The sequence below is a fragment of the Aspergillus glaucus genome (genome assembly GCF_001890805.1).
Source record: "Aspergillus glaucus CBS 516.65 unplaced genomic scaffold ASPGLscaffold_5, whole genome shotgun sequence".
In the NCBI taxonomy this organism is placed as follows: Eukaryota; Fungi; Ascomycota; class Eurotiomycetes; order Eurotiales; family Aspergillaceae; genus Aspergillus; species Aspergillus glaucus.
This window is the reverse complement of record NW_019170457.1, coordinates 350,277-367,555: the sequence shown is the minus strand read 5'-3', so window position 1 is coordinate 367,555 and position 17,279 is coordinate 350,277. Positions and strand designations below refer to the sequence as shown.

Sequence of the window (17,279 nt, the reverse complement as noted above, 5' to 3'; positions counted from 1 at the left end):
GAAACTTGGATATCCTTATTTTGTCTATTTTGTCTATTTCAATAGGCTTACTGCGACTTCATCCAGAGGGGAGAAAGTGCATTATTTTGCTGACGCAAATAGGAGAGTAATAGAGAATGACAAAATGTGAGGGTATAATACAGTGATGTGCCACATAACCACAAACTGTGGCATGATATGAATATGGACAGTCCTTATCATCATTCGACATATACAAGAAGTAAAGTATCTACATAATTCCGGGTCATCATGCGTTGTCGAGGGGAGATCGAGGTATTATAGATTGATTAAGAGATGGGAGATTATCGGCTTGGTCATAACTTCGTAGTCGAACCAGATAATGAGATCACGCAGGCACTCATGCGAGCCAGTCGGAAATATTCCCAAACGGCTGACTATCCTGCGTTCTTTGCAGGTCCATCTGGAAGTCACGCATGACTTGATCCCATTCTTCCCAATTGAGTTGCGAATTCGACGGGACTTGCTGGCCTTCCATCGGTGCCATTGGGGCACTTGGGATGCCAGCTGATGTGTCTGTCCCGATAACTGGTGACTGGGTCGTATGTTCAACGGCCAAAAAGTCCGTGTCCGGAAAAATATCGTTGATAACACCCATATCCCCCTTAGAGATATCGATATCACCAAGACCCATGGCCGGCTGCTGATTAAACGATGCCTGCGACGGAGTGGACATTGGAACCTGTGTGTCGAAAGGAGCTTCAATACGAGGCATGAATTGAGGAAGGCAAATATTAGCATATCCTTGTCCCGTCTGTGCCGGTGAGACTGTAGGGTCAGTTATCGCTGGGCAAGCCGTGGGCTCAGTTTGCATTTCTTCCCGTTGTTTGGCCCGGGCAGCAGCAGCTCGTTTCATCAACTTTGCTATTGGCCGCCACATCATGCCCTTCTTTTGCTTAGCATGCTGCTCTAACCTTCCATACACAGAATACGCGGCCAGCCACGCGCGATCGGTAATCGGACAGAGAGGACGGACACAAAGCTCAGATAGAATCAAAGCTATAGCATGCCAATGTTTGTACGTGGTGAATAGCCAACCCCATTTGGACGTGTGCTCGTTGTTTTCCAGTAAACGAGCAAATTCAATCACTTCGATCGAAGTAAGAAAGAGATTTTCTCGAGATGCACTTGATAATTTGGCCCCACGATCACCCCGGGTCATTGGATGGTGGATGATAAGCCAAGTCTTTGCCAGGATTAAGCGAGCGACAGTAGCGCAGACCCAATAGATTGGAATATTCATATCACAATGTCTAAGATATCGCTCTTCCATGCGGTGGTTCACCGCTTGGAGCATGTTTCCACACGTATCAAGGGACGGTTGCGCATGTCCCAAGCGGTATCGGCCACCCGGACAATTATAGCTTACCCGACGAAGGATGGTGGTGATCTCAAAACGAACCAAAGAGAAGGTCATTTCTGAACAGCCCCCCCGCTCGACAGGGGGTTCTTGCATGTCAGGTGCTATATCATCGTCATTGACATTCAGTGGGAGTCGAGTGTCGTACAGCTTTTCATGAATTTGCGCATCAGTTCCGTGGTCTTCAGAGGTACAGATATCCAACAAGCAGACGTGCCACCACAATCGTCGACGTATCTCTGTTTCGAAGGGTTTCAGACCGAAATTTGTGCCATCCCGATGCAAGCCAAGTCCTTGAGCGAGCCGAAGAACAACCGAAGTCATGGCCCAGGCAAACTTCGTATCGTCCTCTCGACGCACACCGATAAGGAAAAGCACTACTGCTTGGAGAAGCATCAGATTTTGAGTATTTAGCAAATTCGCTTTAGACAATGCCTGCTCAACGGCGAATCGATAGCGGCTAACCACTGCCTCACGACTTTCACCCAGCTTCGATTGGCATTGTTCCTGCGACAAACTGACAACGGCGACGAAATATATCGTCAATACCAAAGCCTCGGAGTTTTTATCCAACATATCAGGGTTTTGCGCCGGGCCATTGAAGAGGGTACTTAATGTAGGTTTGTGAAGAAGTGATATCACCGGTGCGACATTCTCCAGGTAGACATTCCAAAGAAAAGTAACCTGCTCTGGGGGTGGATGGTAGCCCCGCAGGGAATGAGATAGCGAGTAGAAGCCAAATAAGAATCCGTCATGACCGGTCGAGCCTGTACATGACTCCGGAGAAGGATAGTCTTCATCTTCCGACGACGAAGGATCAAGAATGTCCTGCAACTCCTCAATCTCGTCACCCATAGTTGCCCAAAACCGATTGCTCACATAACGACTCCGTCCTTCATCGATGACCAGCCGCCCAAATTCATTTTCCAGATTCTGCGGTGCCATCCTTGTAAGATCCTGATCAACCATGAACGGGCATGCTTGGTGTTCTCCTCCCACTGCTTGTTCTTTCCCCTTCTCACTTGGTTGTGGTTGCTCATTGGCTGCTGCATTCGCGACACCTTCGACGGGAGACCGTGACGGAAGTGATGCATTGTCCGTCTTATTATCCTTAATCTGCTCGATCATGCCCTCAAGGCGCCTTAACCGCGAAAGCAATTCCGGATCTTGCTGCCGCCTCTGTTTGCGGGGAGCTCTCCCCGGAGCAGGGAAGACGCATTCGATCCCCGCCTTAATACAATTCGAGCATGGTGACCGTTTATTGCAGCGTACTTTTCTCCGGCGGCATGTAACACAGCTATGCGAGTTCAAATGCTCGTGCGATAATTGTGAAACAGCGCTGGGGTTGGAGGCAACGTTAAAGCTGCCGGACAAGCTTCTGGGATGCAGTGGACCCGCGTTGGTGGAAGTTTGCGACGGAGGATTCAGAGGCGCGGATTCGAGTGGCTGGAATGGCATGATTGCGGATTATCGACCTTCAGGTACATACTTCACAAGATTCCATGAATAAGAAGCATTGAGAGGCACACAATCGAAAAACACGAGAGCCTTAAAGAAAAGAAATTCTTATCAGATGCAAATCACGGGTGCCGTCATCGAGTCATAACGGGGCAATGGGCGGTGAACTGTGATTGGCTGGACTTAAGGTGATGACTGGCCCTGAATTGCCTTGGCGTTTTTCAACGGAATCCCGGCCAAAAAGGGTAACCACCCGAACGGTTATCATTTCTGACAGTCTGCTCTTCTCAAAGCTTTGTGCTGCAAAGCGAGATATCATGATTATTTGGATCCAGTACGTGTAAAGTAAAATAGAGACAATGCGCTGATGTTACTATAAATAACACTTTAGGGCTGATATATATATCACCGCTTCAGACGAGCCTCTAACAACACTGCCTGCTGCGCAGATTGAACTTCGACTCCATCAGGCCTCCAAACATTGACAAGCTCAAATCCAGCCTCGTTCAACACTGCCTCAAATTGCGCCTGTGTCCGCTCCAATGCAGCATATGAAGTCATCATCGCCAGATCCGCCACAACAGAAGACAAGGACCGGTTTGTCTCCGGTACCAGAACCTCGTTGATCAACAATAACGACTCAGGTGTCATAGACTCACGAACTCGAGCCAGGATTTGAAGAGCCTGCTTATCAGGCCAATCGTGCAGGACTGTGCGCAAGTAGTACGCCTTGGCCCCTTTATTGGGTTGTTCGTCGAAGAAGTTGTATCCTTGCGCTTCGACTGGGGAAATCGTGCCTTGGATTCCTTCAACGACGACAGGCAAGTCCTGTAGTATTAGCTTCCCAGGCAAATGAGGAAACTTGTCTCGGAAGGCGAGAATATCCTCACCCTGACCACCGCCGATGTCGACCAACAAAGGAGCCATGGGATCCTCAACACGCAATTTCTCCTCGACTGGAAAGAATTTAAACCAACTCTGGCCCTTCCTTCGAAAAGAAGCAGTCATGGTGGTATTGAACGCTTGCTGGTAGTATGGTTCTGACGAAAGGAAGTCGAAGTAGTGTGATTGGGTCCCCGTGGCGAACTGGAATGGACCATCATCCGCATCATTTGGACTATTCCATCCTTTCTGTGCAAAGTACTCAGGGAGCTTTGAGAGAATGTTAAGGAAGTGGGTTCTGTACCCGGTTAGTTGCGGTAGGTAGCTCTGCGTGTCTGAAGAAAGGACGTACCCATGAATTACAACTGATGCAAGAGACGAGCTCGAGATAAATGCTGCTGTCGATGGAGTTGAGCTGAAAGTGTCTTTGGAGACCTCCCGAACGATTCCCATAGTGGCCAAGAATCTCAGGATACGTGCTATTGGTTAAGTCAGTTCATCATTATCTAGCTTTATTAGATGTTTTCAGAAGCCTACCGAGAAGCAAAGGTTCTGCACCTGTTTCACCAGCAAGTTGCTGGACGCTGAATTCCCCATTCGCACTCTTGCCTGAGAGCTTGACCACAGCATTGAATAACTTCAGGTCAACCCCCAACCGAAGCACGATTGCCTGAGGAATCTATATGTTGTCAATATGCATATATCGCATAATAAAGCCCAGCATACATACGGAGTAATACAACCGGGTGACAACATCCAAAGGCGTCTCATATGCACTTCGCAATCTCTCACAAGCCTGAAGAAGTTCCCTGCATTCGTTGTCGTTCACATGGCTGGAGCCAGTATTGGCAGCCGCCGTGTTGATTGACCCGATAAGTCCAGAGAGACTCATGATTTCGGATAGTATGCTTCTGGATAGTGATGATCGAACGTCAAGTGTATCTGTAGTTGGCCCACACGCTGCAATCAAGGAAAGCAGTGGAATGGCGCTTTTATAGTATAAACAGAATCCCCAAACCCCTGTAATACACCGAATAAGCGTCTCTACACATGCTGGCTTATGCCCGAAGTTCGGTTTGTCGCTGGTGAATAGACCGAGGTTTGGTCTGGCTTATCTCCGTAGTTCGGGGTATTCAACACCAAGCTTTAATTGGCTTCTATGTTCTGAAACATTGGCGATAAAGAGGTGATCCCTGCCCCTACGTGTAATTAGAAGGATTTTTGTGAAGTACGAATACCCTGTGTCCCCAATGTGTATTTCAGTTTCGTTCATTAGATCAAAGGTATATGGCGAGAAAAGGAAGTATGCAAAGATATAGTGCATATCACACCTTTTGTATATTAATACATCATCACTAGTACGCATCTATAACAGTATTAAATCGAAAGTTTAGCCTTTTTAAATACTAGCCTTGATAATATCCGCCGCACGCTCAGCAACCGCATAGATCGTGCTCTGCAAATGTCCGCAAACTTGAAAAGGAAGAACAGAGGCATCAACAACACGAACATTAGAGGTACCATAGACCTTGAGCGACGTGTCAACGACTCCTCCGATATCCTTTGGCATCATGGCAGCGGTAGAGATGGGGTGGAAGTTTGATCGGTCTATTATCAAAGTTAGCTTCATGGCTTGGAAAAGAGAAAGGAATTGCACATACAGCCCAACTTGAGGAAGTCCGACCAGGCCGCATCAGCAGCATCAGCAGCAACAATAGACAGTCCAGGGCTGATTTCATCCCCAACCTGGTCCGCGAATGGCTTGGTGCTGTACAGCTCACGGATGAAACGAGACACCTGGACCTGAGACTCGAAGTCAAAGTCCAGCATGAAATACTTGGGGTCGATAGTGGCAGCAGCGGTGGGATCAGCGGAGGAGATGTGGATGTTACCACGCGAGAAGGGAATGAGGGACCAGTATTCCGTGTCGAAGATATCACCAGAGGGCTCAATCAGGACTTCGGCCACGGGGATATTCGATTTGAAGATCAGGCTCCACTGGATCTTGAAGAAACGCTCGAGATCGCTGGCGTTGGTTACGTTGCCGTTGGCCGAGGCGACCTTGGCGGCGTAGTTGGGCAGCTGCTTGTACAGACTAGCGCCGATTTGGGTGGAGGTGTTGGGGAACAGCTGCGAGATAGTTGGGTACGAGATAAAGTCAGGGAGCTGGGTGTGGTTCTTCTTCGAGTTGTACTCGATGGCGTTGTTCATTTGGTCTTGCAGGTTTTCGCCGACGGTGGGGAGGTTGACCTTGGTCTCGATGCCGTATTTGGAGAGAATACTGTTTTCTTGTGAGCTTTAGGACAATAGCTAGGGGTTTATTGAGGGCTCACGCTTTGTTTCCAATACCGGAAAGCTCGAGCAGAATAGGCGACTTCAACGATCCTGCGGAGAGAATGACCTCACGCTTCGCATGGATGGTTGTTGTATTACCGTTTGCCAGAGTCACCTCGACGCCATTAGCAGTAACATCCTCACCATCCTTCCATGTCAATCGGTTGGCGTGTGTGTGGAGCAGGACATGCAAGTTCTTCCGAGACTGGTACGGGTAGTAGTATGCGCGTGCAGCATCCTCACGGACGTTCAACTTTGAGTCCACGGTCATCGGGTAGAGACTGTATCCCACCATTTCGCCTCCATTGAGATCCTGGTTGTAAGAAACCGGGACATCCAAGCTCTGGTACGTCTTGTTCAAGGTCTGCGCCAGACCATCGCTCTCTTCCACAGGAGGCCAGCCAACCTTCAACGGTCCCTCGTATCCATGGGCAGCAGGGTCGTAGGTGACGCCAGAGCCCTGCAGGAAGGAGTAATCGCTAGGAACCTGGAAGCCCTCACCCTTCTTGAAGTACGGGAACAGGTTCTCCCAGTTCCATCCCTTGTTCCCAATAGCCTCCCACGCGTCGATCTGTGCATCCTGTGCGCGAGTGTAAACCATGCCGTTGATGGTACTACTTCCGCCAAGGGCCTTTCCAGCTCGCAGTGTCTGGGGCGATCCTCCACCATACTCTTGGTCCACGGTCTGGTAAGCCCAGTCGATATTGGTGCCAAAGGCATTACCGTATCCTGTTGTGTCGGTCACGTTGGTGTTGTTGTACACGGATCCTCCGGCCTCGATGACTAGCACGGAAGTGTTCTGATGCTCGGAGAGACGGTTGGCAACAACCAGACCGGCTGTACCTCCTCCGACGACAATGTAGTCGTAGCTTGACTGGGTATTTTGTGCAACGCGCGCCGGAATGGCGGCTGCAAAGGGAAGAAGTGCGAGACTAGCGAAGCTACGCATCTTGTAAGATGAGGGAGAGAAAAAAGAGAGAAATTGCTGGATAGAGTAAATGATAGGCTTCAGAAACAGGAACCCTGAGGGTTTATATACCTAATGACAATTGCTGACGGAGCATCGGCCCCACAATATAAGCACGGTACAGCATGGAAACCATGGTAGACCGTCGGCATGCCGATTCAAGAGAAGCACCCGAACTGTAGAGAAAATTATCAACCAACAGCCATCGAGCTCTCAGCCGTCACGGCATCCGAATATGGATCCGATGTCGGAAATGTTAGAGATAGCTAATCACCCAATCTATGTGGGACGCATCTTAGATTGCTCAGTGGATCCGATGGGATGACAGACCCTGACAAATGCACTCTGGCTCTGCGGAAATCTTCCATGTTGCCATGGCCAGCTGCTTATATCAGAATTTATAAGAACCCTCACATCCCACACTAGTCCTATCGTGGATTAGGGCCAGTTAATGATAGGAGTGTGGACTAATTCTGGAAAAGTCTCGGGCAAAAAGTGGGACTACCAGGAACCGATTTTAAAAAGGCCCCGAATATGGAGATCACGTCTACGGAGCATGTCCAAATTCGGATTAGCCGGTAGAGACGCTCAAGCTGTGATAAGTTTATTCGCATTTAGGAGTCCGAATACTGCGCAGGGTTTCAGGGTGCACCGCCATAGGATCGATAAACATAGAGGCTTCGCTAGTGGAAAGACCAAATTGTATCGTGCTATATTGTTTAGGCATAGATGCGTTTCGTCCGCAGAGCCTTCGGTCCCCGCGTAGCGATAATCTCGACAATCTCGTCCAAATCCCCCGAGAAAATCCCCATAACCGTATCACCAACAGGATACCAGAAGTAGAACTTGTTTCCTGCGTGGAATATGATAACTACTTGCGGCGTCGCCCGCCAACCACTTATCCGTGCTTGGCGGGCGACACCGTAATGAAAATATCACCGTAAAATGCCCCCATACAGTGATGTGATTGACCGCGGCGTGATTTCGCTGGAGTTGGCTGACACACTGGTAAACATTTATGCCCACGATCTCATGAAGTTCTGCTTAACTGTGGTATTCCTAGCAAGTACAACCGCCTCTGAGTTGCGTCGCTCGAAGCCTGTGCTCTTCCTATCCGTGATCGCCGCTGCGTCTATAGTCGTGGATGCCGGTGTGGCGGCTGTCCTCAATCGCGAGATGATCCAGCTCTACGTGGATCAATTTTTTGTCCAAGCTGAAAAGTCGTTGGAACTAGTTCAAGCGTTGCTTCTCATGACGGTTTTTTATTATCCTCCTGACTCGCCGTCGAAGCTACAGCACTATCAATATATCCATATCGCTGCAACTATGGCCTTGGAAATCGGGTTGGCCTCGAAGCGCAGGGTATCTGAGAAGCCAGGAGCCACAGGAGGTAAAGATGGGGTGTATGATTAGTATATGGCAGAGCAGGCTAGAACCATTCTAGGATGCTACCACTTGACCTCCACGTAAGTACTGGCGGTCAAAAAACCTGGAATATCAGGCTAAACTGGAGCAGTATAGCAATAAAAACACATCGACCGAACATGCTCGTGTTCAATGACTGGATGAGAGAATGTCTCGAATACTTAGTGCATTCTCCCACATTGATTGATCGACAGGTAGCCGCATGGTTCGAGCTACAACGCATTTTCGATGAGACTACTACTTCCCTCGGTTTTAGAAATTCTTCTGCAGCTGCTCCGCCAGTTGAATCTCACATACGAGATGTGCTGATAAAGTTCGATAATCAGATGCAGTCTTGGAGGACAAGGATTCCTATAGGCCTGCTGTGTGGTAATTACCTGTTCTCATGAAGCAGTTGAACGAACATCTGACTCATTTTTAGCGCCCCTGTTTCTCGAATATCGCCATATAAATCTCGCCATGTATGAGCTCGTAACTGGCAAAAGCTACCGAGATCCAGATGCAATTAGACAGCCTTTCTACACACTCCCGCGGCCTGACGCCCAACCACAATCCACCCTGAAAAGCACAATCCGTATGGAAATCACGATCAAATGGATGATTGTAACACACGAACTCCTTGATCGCTTCCTCAGCTGCAATACGGACACGATGAGACAGATCCCAAACCCAATCTACACGCGAGTTGGCACAGCAGTACTGTCTCTTTTAGACATCCATGTCTCCGCCGTATCCGGAGACTTTGGGGTATTCCTTGAACCCCAGGATGTCAAGGCTAATATGTACCTGGATGAAATGGCGAAGATGATAGCAGAGGCGAGCGACGGTGGGAAGTATATGGTACCCAGTCGCTGGTATCATGTTATGGCCGTCAAAGGCCGGAATTGGTACGATCGATTCCAGAAGGGGCGAGTTTAGCAAGAAGCAGGATCACGACCTGAGTGAAGATAGGTCTTAGGTACATAATCCAGAGCTTTATTCGATGAGCACTTCGTACTGCATCAGACCAGTCCGTTGTCGACGAAGTATACGTATGTGGATATCCCACAAGAGCCACATTTGGCGCAAGCAGGATACTGTTTGAGGTTGAATTGGTGGAACTACCTACTTCTAAATCTGCATGTGATGTCGCACTAAATACCAGAGTCTTTGAATGCATTTCAGTGCTTCAATGTCAATGTGATCCACATCTTGTCAGTGGGTGCTCGGGATTAGATCCTATTCCGAAGGGGATTCGCGCCCCCCTCATGTTGACTGCGTGTAGCTATAAATTTCAACTTCTGCTTTTCTCTTGTGAATAGCTGCTGGAGAGGTTGAATGATCTGCGCATTCAATTCTCTAAGTATCTTTGTAGTCGCTGCCATTGGGTTGCGCCGCTACACTTCCCACCATGTCCATCTCCGCCTTTGACTCGCGAATCTTCCGCGATCTGTTCGGTACAGAGGAGATCCGTCACATCTTCAGCGATGAAGCCTACGCTCAATATCTCGTTCAAACTGAAGCGGCGTTGGCTCGTGCCGAGTCCACGGTCGGAGTGATCCCCCGCGACGCCGGAGCTGCAATCACGGCTGCCCTTGATACGGTTAAATTGGAGTATGCTTCAGATATCCCCGGTATCACTCGGACGAAGTACTGACACGATATGCTTAGCTTCGAGAGATTATCACAAGAGACCGAGATTGTTGGATACCCCGTTCTTCCGCTAGTCATGCAATTGGTGGAGCACACCCCCGAAGCGATGGGGAAGTACATCCATTGGGGTGCAACCACCCAGGACATCATGGACGTGGCCTCGATGTTGCAAATGAAAGAAGGATTGAAGTTGGTCGGGAGGAAGCTGGACACACTCATTGAGATCCTGACCTCTTTGTCGGAGAAACACCGGGATACGTTAGTACAGACCATCTCCAGACACAAAAACATCAGCTACTAACCCTCATGCCATCCGGTTGTAGTCCAATGGCTGGTCGAACCCACCTCCAGCACGCACTGCCCTGTACCTTCGGATACAAATGTGCCGTCTATCTTTCTAGTATCTTACGACACAAGGACCGACTTCAACAACTGCGAGAACGGTGTCTCTTAGTCCAGTTCGGAGGCGCCGCGGGCACACTCGCCTCCTTGGGAACTGACGATAGTGGACTGTGCGTTCGAGCACAGCTAGCCAAGGAAGTAGGTCTGGAAGACCCCATGATCACATGGCACGTGGCTCGCGATAACATTGGGGAGATCCTTGGGTATCTGGCCCTGATTGGAGGAACACTGGGGAAAATCGCCCTGGACCTCATCATCATGTCTTCGAACGAGATGGACGAGGTCTCGGAGCCGTTTGTGCCTCACCGCGGAGCATCTTCTACTATGCCGCAGAAGCGGAATCCAATCTCCAGCGAGGTGATTCTGGCTGCATCAAAGTTGCTGCGATCCCATGCCTCCTTGGGGCTGGATGCTATGGTGGTGGACTTTGAGCGAGCGTCGGGTCCCTGGCACCTGGAATGGGCGGCCATCCCCGAGGCATTCACGGTGGCAGTGGGTGCACTGTACCAAACTAATTTTGTTCTCGGGGGACTGGTAGTTAAAGAAGCCTCGATGATGAAAAATCTCCTTTGTACCAGAGGATTGATCGTTGGAGAAGCGGTGATGATGAGCCTAGGCGAGTTCATCGGTCGACAACAGGCCCACGACGTGGTATACAATGCATGTAAGGCGGCTATAGAAGAGGACCGGGCATTATTGGACGTTCTCAAGAAGGACTCCCGTGTGGTGGAACAGTTGGGAGAAGACAAATTGGCACAGTTGTGCGATCCGTTGAATTATCTTGGGAGTTGCCAGTTGATGGTCGATAGAGTGGTCAATGAGGCCAAAGGGCCCAGAAAGCTTGTCGATAGCGTATAATTCAAATTGAGACAAATAAATGAAGTTGAAGTTTGCATCTGTCATTTTTCAATGTCTACGTATAGAGAACCTCCCATTTTCCCAGTCCTTCAAGGCACCTACTCTCGACTACTTGACACAAGCTAGAGTTGCTTGTACGCTTCCTTGATCATCGTAGATATCTCCCCATTTGGCTCAGTTGAGCAGGCCCGAGCAGACTGGGATAGCAGTCCGGTCAGGAATAGGACCCTATTCCGATTCCCCATGAAATCAACTCCACAAGGAATATCAACCCCGGATCTTGGCCCTATGCATAATTTTCCGAAAGAAGATCTATAAATTCTGATCCGGGGAAGCGAGCAAAATCTGTGCTCGTGCAGGTCCCCCGTTCCATCTCCTGCTTGACTGTGCTTAATCACAATGTCCTCCTTTCTTGGCCTTCGAGGAACATCCTTGACACTCGCCCAGCTCATTCTGGTAGTGTGCCCTGCCTTTCTCCTATTTGGCTACAATCAGACGAATGTCGCTGGACTGGCCACTCTGCCTGATTGGGTCGAACATTTCCCTCGCATCGACACGGCTACAACCCACGGTGCCCAGAAAAGCGACAATGCCACCATCCAGGGCATGGTGATTGCCACTTTTACCCTTGGGGCTCTCATCGGATCCTTCTCGTGCTCCTACACCGCCGATCGTTTTGGACGGAAGCTGGTCATTTTGGCTGGGGCGGTATATACACTGGTGGGAGAGGTTCTCGAGGCATCGGCATTCCAGCTCACCCAGCTGATTGTCGGTCGAACTATCCTGGGCATGGGTGTTGGCATGCTAAGTGGAACCGTCCCAACGTGGCAGAGCGAATGCTCCAGTTCACACAACCGTGGCAAGCATGTTGTTTTGGACGGTGTCTTCATATCAATGGGGTACATGTTACAGGCGTGGATAAATCTGGGCTTCTATCAGTTCAAAACTGGTCCCGTCACCTGGCGACCCCCAGTCGCAATCCCCATCTTCTTTTCTCTTGTGCTTGCATCATCTATCTTATTCATGCCAGAGTCTCCCCGATGGCTAGTTCGACAAAATCGAGTACAGGCGGCGTACGCCACTCTAGCAGCGCTCAAGGATGATACGGAGAATTCGACCCAAATCCACCGGGAGATCACGGCTATGCAGATATCTCTGGAGGAAACCCGCCACACGGCAGCGTCACTGTTAGATCTTCTCCGCATGGGCGAAGACCGACTGCTGTATCGCTTTGGTCTCTGCATCCTCCTGCAATTCTATCAACAAATGTCAGGCGGAAATCTGATCTCGGTCTACTCGACTACCATCTTCGAGTCTGGCCTGGGAATTGACTCGGAAACAGCTCGTATCCTAAGCGGAGGCACCCTGACCTGGAAGTTTCTCTCTTGCTTTATAGGGTTCTTTGCTATTGATCGATTCGGACGCCGCTTTGTGCTTATGCTCAGTGGTACTGGCATGGCTACGTGCATGATGGGACTAGCTATTGCGACATATTTCCCGACGTCGAACTATGGCGCACAGGTAGTCAGTGTGTTGTTTGTGTTCCTGTTCAACTTTTTTATTCCGATTGGATTCCTGGGTGCCAATTTCCTGTACTGCACTGAAGTGTCCCCGACGCGGTTGCGGGTGGCTATGTCTAGTATCTCGACTGCAAACCACTGGTTGTGGTGAGTTTTTCCGTATCATCCTGAAACTAGCTCGGTGATACTAAAACCTGTTAGGAACTTCGCTGTAACAATGATTACGCCCGTGGCCATCGACACAATCGAGTACCGATATTACATTGTGTATACATGTGTTGGATTCTGCATTCCACTATCCGTATACTTCCTGTATCCGGAGGTAAGCTATCTTAGTCTCCCTGTCTAATTTTTGTTTGAAAACTGACCTTCAGTAGACCGCGGGACGAAGCCTCGAAGACATCGACCGAATGTTCCGTGACAGCCCGAGCGTGCTGTCGTGCGTCAAGTACATGAAGGAGACCGATCAGTCCGTTATGGCTAATGTAGACGAGGAAAAGGAGGTAGTCGAGCATCGAGAGTCGGTGTAGCTAGTATTTATTTTCTCCATGGCTTGATGTTTTCAAGATATATAGGCTATTTCTAGTACACATTCCCAACCTGTGTAGTTATTTGTTGAATCTATTTTCACACTTACCTCTTGCAATATAACATGTTTGAACGATAGTTATTATACCGAGTAACGCATATGATCATCAACCATTCGAGCAGAACGAAGGGTACCCGAAAGCCATGACAGCGCTGGTCAGTGTCCACAAGCGCTACGCCTCGAGTTGCCATATCGTCAGTGGCCTGGAGGAGGCAGCAGAGGCCATTGAACCTGTTCTCAACCAGGTTGAGTACAAAAAACAAGAAAAGAAAGGCTACTGCGAAGTGACAAAATGGGCACTAGCATGGTGAGTCGTCTGGTCAAGCGGATCAACGGGAGAGTGGACGGTGTAGGATGCCTTAGGGCCACCTGATGCCTCAGGCTAAAAAAAGGCCGGAATAAGCGGTTATCCCGTACCCCAACATCAATACACTCACGTCATCTCATACCGAGGATATCAACTGCTGCATCGTGATGCATCATGGTTCAGGTTTGGTAGGTAGGCGCTCATTCCCTATCTTCTGTTGGAGCTAATCATCAAAATATCCACGAACAGTGACCGGTGCAGAGTGTAAGCAAGATATCGCTTAAGATGGACTGCTCGACACTGACTTTCTCCTAGAAAACGGGTCAAATGTGATGGGCGACAACCGAAGGTAAGGCATTTCCTACTATCCACCTGCACATCCTGTTCTGACTGGTTGGGGAAGTAGTGTGGCAAGTGTGACCGCGCAGGCGTTGAATGCACCACATCGGCCCAGCTGCGTCGAAAAACCACTCCTCGAGGGTACCTAACTCTTTCCCCTAACTTGTTATTGATTTCGCAGTACTGAGCATCTATTAGCTATGTTGAGCCCACACGGGAAACTATCCAGCAGCTCAGGGATGAGTTGAAAAAGGCCCGCGATCAAGTACGCGATGTATCGGCGCAGGCGGAGGAGTTGCGGGCTACCGTCGCCCGCCAGAATGAGGAACTGGAACGCCTGAAGCAACTACATTCAAATGTAAACAGTGTTCCACCATCCCACAAACGCTCCTCCCAAGGTCCCGTGGTCGGGCACCTAGGACGGCTGGTCCTTGGGGACAGCAATGCGGAATTCTTTGCAGGGTCCACGACCGGCGTGCATTTCATATTATCGGCCCAACAGCAGTATCAAAGGCGCTTTCAATCTTCTGACCATTTCCCTGAAGGTGTCTTCCGTTTACATGTTTTGAAAGTGTGTCATGGGAGTGTTCGAATGCGTCCGAGTGAGCCTGACCCGCACTGGGTTGAGCCCCAGTTTTTGAATCTTCCAAATTTTGAATATGATTTCCTCTGTCAACAAGGTCCTACCGCCTTTGAGGCCGTCTTTGACTGGTTCCAGCACTGTTGGGGCATTCTATATCCAGTCCTCCTGTCAAAGCAATTTTTCGCAGCTCTAGACCAACTCTTCCAGGGTATCCGGGCCTCTTCCGACAATTCCTTTTTACTTCAAGCCTATGCACTGCTCGCCCTCAATGCGTTCAGTCATCATAGTCCTGACTCGGACGTCTTGAATCACACCTTGACACAGTCACATTATGACAGGATATTGAGCGACCTCTTTGGACGAATGCCAAGTCGCGGTGATCTCACAACCCTCCAGGCACTCTTGCTCTATCTGCTTTACCTACAGACCACATCGCAGCATTCCTTAGGCCTGCGCGTCTGTGGGATGGCAATCAGGCTCGCCCAGTCACTTGGTCTTCATCGTCATTCAAGACGCTTTCGCCATATTCTGGGTGAAACAGAATTGCGTAAGCGGTTATGGTGGTGTGTGTATATACTTGACGTGTACGGACTCATTCTTCCCGCTTTTAATCCTGTCTGATACTGACATCACGCCAGGCAATCAAGTGTATTGTTTGGTCTACCACGGACTGTCCAGCATGCCGACGTAGACGTTGATCTACCTATTAATGCTGATTTCGATGATCTGCACTGCGAGCAACTGTCCTATCCTCTTCCCGGAGAAACGACCCGTGTGGAGCCATTCATCCACTATATCCAACTTTCTCAAATCTTGTCTCGCTGTTTGCAGCAGATGTACACAACGACGGACCGACGCGGAGCGGTCGGAAAGATTCAGCATCTCCAGCGAGAGCTGGATGTGTGGAGTCAGAATATCCAGACTTCCCAGTCAGATATTGCTCTGACGGTATACATAGGAAAGAATGGCCTTGGAGAGACGTCCGGATACATCTCGCTATGGCTTTCCTTACTGACACAATTCACTATCGTCCTCATTCATCGCCCCGCCTTGACCTTTAGCCCCGAGGAGCCGCAGTTTGGCGAGAGCCTGGGTGTCTGTGTGAAGTCAGCAACACAGATCATCGCTTGCTTCCAAAATGAAAGGGGCCACCACCTCTTGCCTCAAATGTGGCCAGCTGGGTATCACCTTGTGTTCCAAAGTGCCCTAATGCTGCTCTACGATTGCTGGGTTAGAGGACCGCAGGATGTCTCTGTATCACAGCCATCATCGGTGAACCACGCTAGTTCATTGGAATCAATTAAACCGGTTCAAACCGCTATAGAGCTTCTCAAGCCCCAGTCAACAACTGCCTACGACATAGCTTCAACATCAGGGAATTTAAATTCGGGACTGTCACCAGAGGCGATAAGCGAGCTAAGCCAGGCATCTTCCTTCCTACAATACTTGTACAATCACTATTTACGAGCTGACTCGAGAGCCATTGAGCAACCGCCGCATTTGGCCCAGTCACCTGGCATGCCTATCCCGCATTCCATTTTCGCCAGCTCGCCTGCGCAAACACCTCGCTCGTTCGACTATTCTAGTATGCTCGACCCGATGAGCATAGCGACCACTACGTGGACCCCTTTTTCGATTGATGAGATAAATCAGATGGAGCCATTTGAATTCACGGATTCATTTTTGGTACCATGGGGGAACTGAACTGATTGGAAATCTATGCTCTAACCAACCTATCTAATCACGAAGTAGCTCTCACACCAGAGTACTCACATGTGAAAAGAGTGATGTGTAAATATGATGCTGCTTTTTGATCATGCTGGATCACTCCAGGATCACTCTTGCACTGCTCCTTGACAAAACATGTACAGTAGAGAGATTTGAGCGATGTCTGAACTTGATCCAAAAGGGATAAATACCGTATTGTAACAACAATACACCCCTCCCCGCGCTGCTTTGAACCGCATCGGACTCAGACAAATCACGGAATAGTGTCTTGTATACCTCAGGGGTATATATTCTTAATAAAATAATCCATTGTAAGCCCATTGACCCCTTAAACTGCCGGAGGTGCCTTGCGTGGATCGGAACAGCCCTACCGTCTCCTTGTTGTACTCAGAGTAGACGCTGTATCTCCGTGACAGGCGATTCTCGCTGCTTGCGGTGCTGAACTGAACCAACGCCTCCCGGTCGCAGACAACCACTACTATTCTTTCAACCGGGCTGTTAGGGTACGCTCTGAGAAACAAAAGAAAAACACTTGAAAGGGCAAATATTGTCCCTTCCCCATTGATCATTGGGCTAAAACAACTCCCTGAATGTCCTAGGTCTCGGCTATCTTTCTGCCTTCCGGTGGTTCTACGGCATCTTTCCCTTCCCTTCGCCCTTTTCCCAGAGACGAGGCCGCGTGGCCAACGATCCTATCCTCCGGAGATATCGTTCAGGCTGTCCGATGATTGCGATCAAGGACTGCACGGTCAGGTACAGACGGAGTCCGTCATAGCTCGTACCGGAAGAAAAAAGCACGGATACCACCCGAACCGTGTACACTTGCACGGATGGTCAGCTACGGACCGTACCCGGAGGTAGACAGGGAAAGAAATAA

General features: G+C 49.5%; 7 protein-coding genes across 7 annotated transcripts; 4 read left to right on the top strand and 3 right to left on the bottom strand.

The window, feature by feature from the left end:
- Nucleotides 1–22: 22 nt before the first annotated feature.
- On the bottom strand, nt 23–2,927 carry ASPGLDRAFT_44239 (putative C6 transcription factor). Its single transcript, XM_022545986.1, has one exon. It carries the CDS (start codon nt 2,834–2,836, stop codon nt 359–361), a length of 2,478 nt encoding a protein of 825 aa, XP_022403133.1. The 5' UTR covers nt 2,837–2,927; the 3' UTR covers nt 23–358.
- Nucleotides 2,928–3,116: 189 nt separating this feature from the next.
- Nucleotides 3,117–4,671, bottom strand: ASPGLDRAFT_72738 (uncharacterized protein). The gene is made up of 4 exons (XM_022549631.1): nt 4,449–4,671; nt 4,256–4,397; nt 4,071–4,197; nt 3,117–4,016 (listed from the first exon to the last, which is right to left on the bottom strand). The coding sequence occupies exons 1-4, from the start codon at nt 4,608–4,610 to the stop codon at nt 3,242–3,244; spliced, it is 1,206 nt and encodes a 401-aa protein (XP_022403132.1). The 5' UTR covers nt 4,611–4,671; the 3' UTR covers nt 3,117–3,241.
- Nucleotides 4,672–5,117: 446 nt separating this feature from the next.
- ASPGLDRAFT_120812 (GMC family oxidoreductase) lies at nt 5,118–7,001 on the bottom strand (the record flags this gene model as incomplete). Its single annotated transcript, XM_022540178.1, has 3 exons — nt 5,118–5,326; nt 5,380–5,999; nt 6,052–7,001. The coding sequence occupies 3 exons, from the start codon at nt 6,999–7,001 to the stop codon at nt 5,118–5,120; spliced, it is 1,779 nt and encodes a 592-aa protein (XP_022403131.1).
- A 963-nt stretch (nt 7,002–7,964) lies between these two features.
- ASPGLDRAFT_56048 (fungal specific transcription factor domain-containing protein) lies at nt 7,965–9,432 on the top strand (the record flags this gene model as incomplete). Its single annotated transcript, XM_022548170.1, has 4 exons — nt 7,965–8,409; nt 8,464–8,485; nt 8,536–8,813; nt 8,866–9,432. 4 exons carry the CDS (start codon nt 7,965–7,967, stop codon nt 9,360–9,362), a joined length of 1,242 nt encoding a protein of 413 aa, XP_022403130.1. The 3' UTR covers nt 9,363–9,432.
- Nucleotides 9,433–9,834: 402 nt separating this feature from the next.
- Nucleotides 9,835–11,336, top strand: ASPGLDRAFT_23635 (class-II fumarase/aspartase family protein; the record flags this gene model as incomplete). The annotated part of the gene is made up of 3 exons (XM_022543308.1): nt 9,835–10,037; nt 10,095–10,334; nt 10,400–11,336. 3 exons carry the CDS (start codon nt 9,835–9,837, stop codon nt 11,334–11,336), a joined length of 1,380 nt encoding a protein of 459 aa, XP_022403129.1.
- A 399-nt stretch (nt 11,337–11,735) lies between these two features.
- ASPGLDRAFT_121295 (sugar porter family MFS transporter) lies at nt 11,736–13,386 on the top strand (the record flags this gene model as incomplete). The annotated part of the gene is made up of 3 exons (XM_022540225.1): nt 11,736–13,003; nt 13,058–13,178; nt 13,234–13,386. The coding sequence occupies 3 exons, from the start codon at nt 11,736–11,738 to the stop codon at nt 13,384–13,386; spliced, it is 1,542 nt and encodes a 513-aa protein (XP_022403128.1).
- A 533-nt stretch (nt 13,387–13,919) lies between these two features.
- ASPGLDRAFT_23633 (uncharacterized protein) lies at nt 13,920–16,378 on the top strand (the record flags this gene model as incomplete). Its single annotated transcript, XM_022543307.1, has 4 exons — nt 13,920–13,944; nt 14,068–14,101; nt 14,290–15,237; nt 15,313–16,378. 4 exons carry the CDS (start codon nt 13,920–13,922, stop codon nt 16,376–16,378), a joined length of 2,073 nt encoding a protein of 690 aa, XP_022403127.1.
- Nucleotides 16,379–17,279: the final 901 nt, after the last annotated feature.

Excerpts from the sequence above, each read along its gene's own strand:
- ASPGLDRAFT_44239 (XM_022545986.1), bottom strand. The coding sequence starts at position 2,836 with ATGCCATTCCAGCCACTCGAATCCGCGCCTCTGAATCCTCCGTCGCAA.
- ASPGLDRAFT_72738 (XM_022549631.1), bottom strand. The coding sequence starts at position 4,610 with ATGAGTCTCTCTGGACTTATCGGGTCAATCAACACGGCGGCTGCCAAT. Across the intron at positions 4,398-4,448 it reads TCACCCGGTTGTATTACTCC|ATTCCTCAGGCAATCGTGCT; the intron begins GTATGTATGCTG and ends GACAACATATAG. Across the intron at positions 4,017-4,070 it reads GCATCAGTTGTAATTCATGG|AACCCACTTCCTTAACATTC; the intron begins GTACGTCCTTTC and ends AACCGGGTACAG.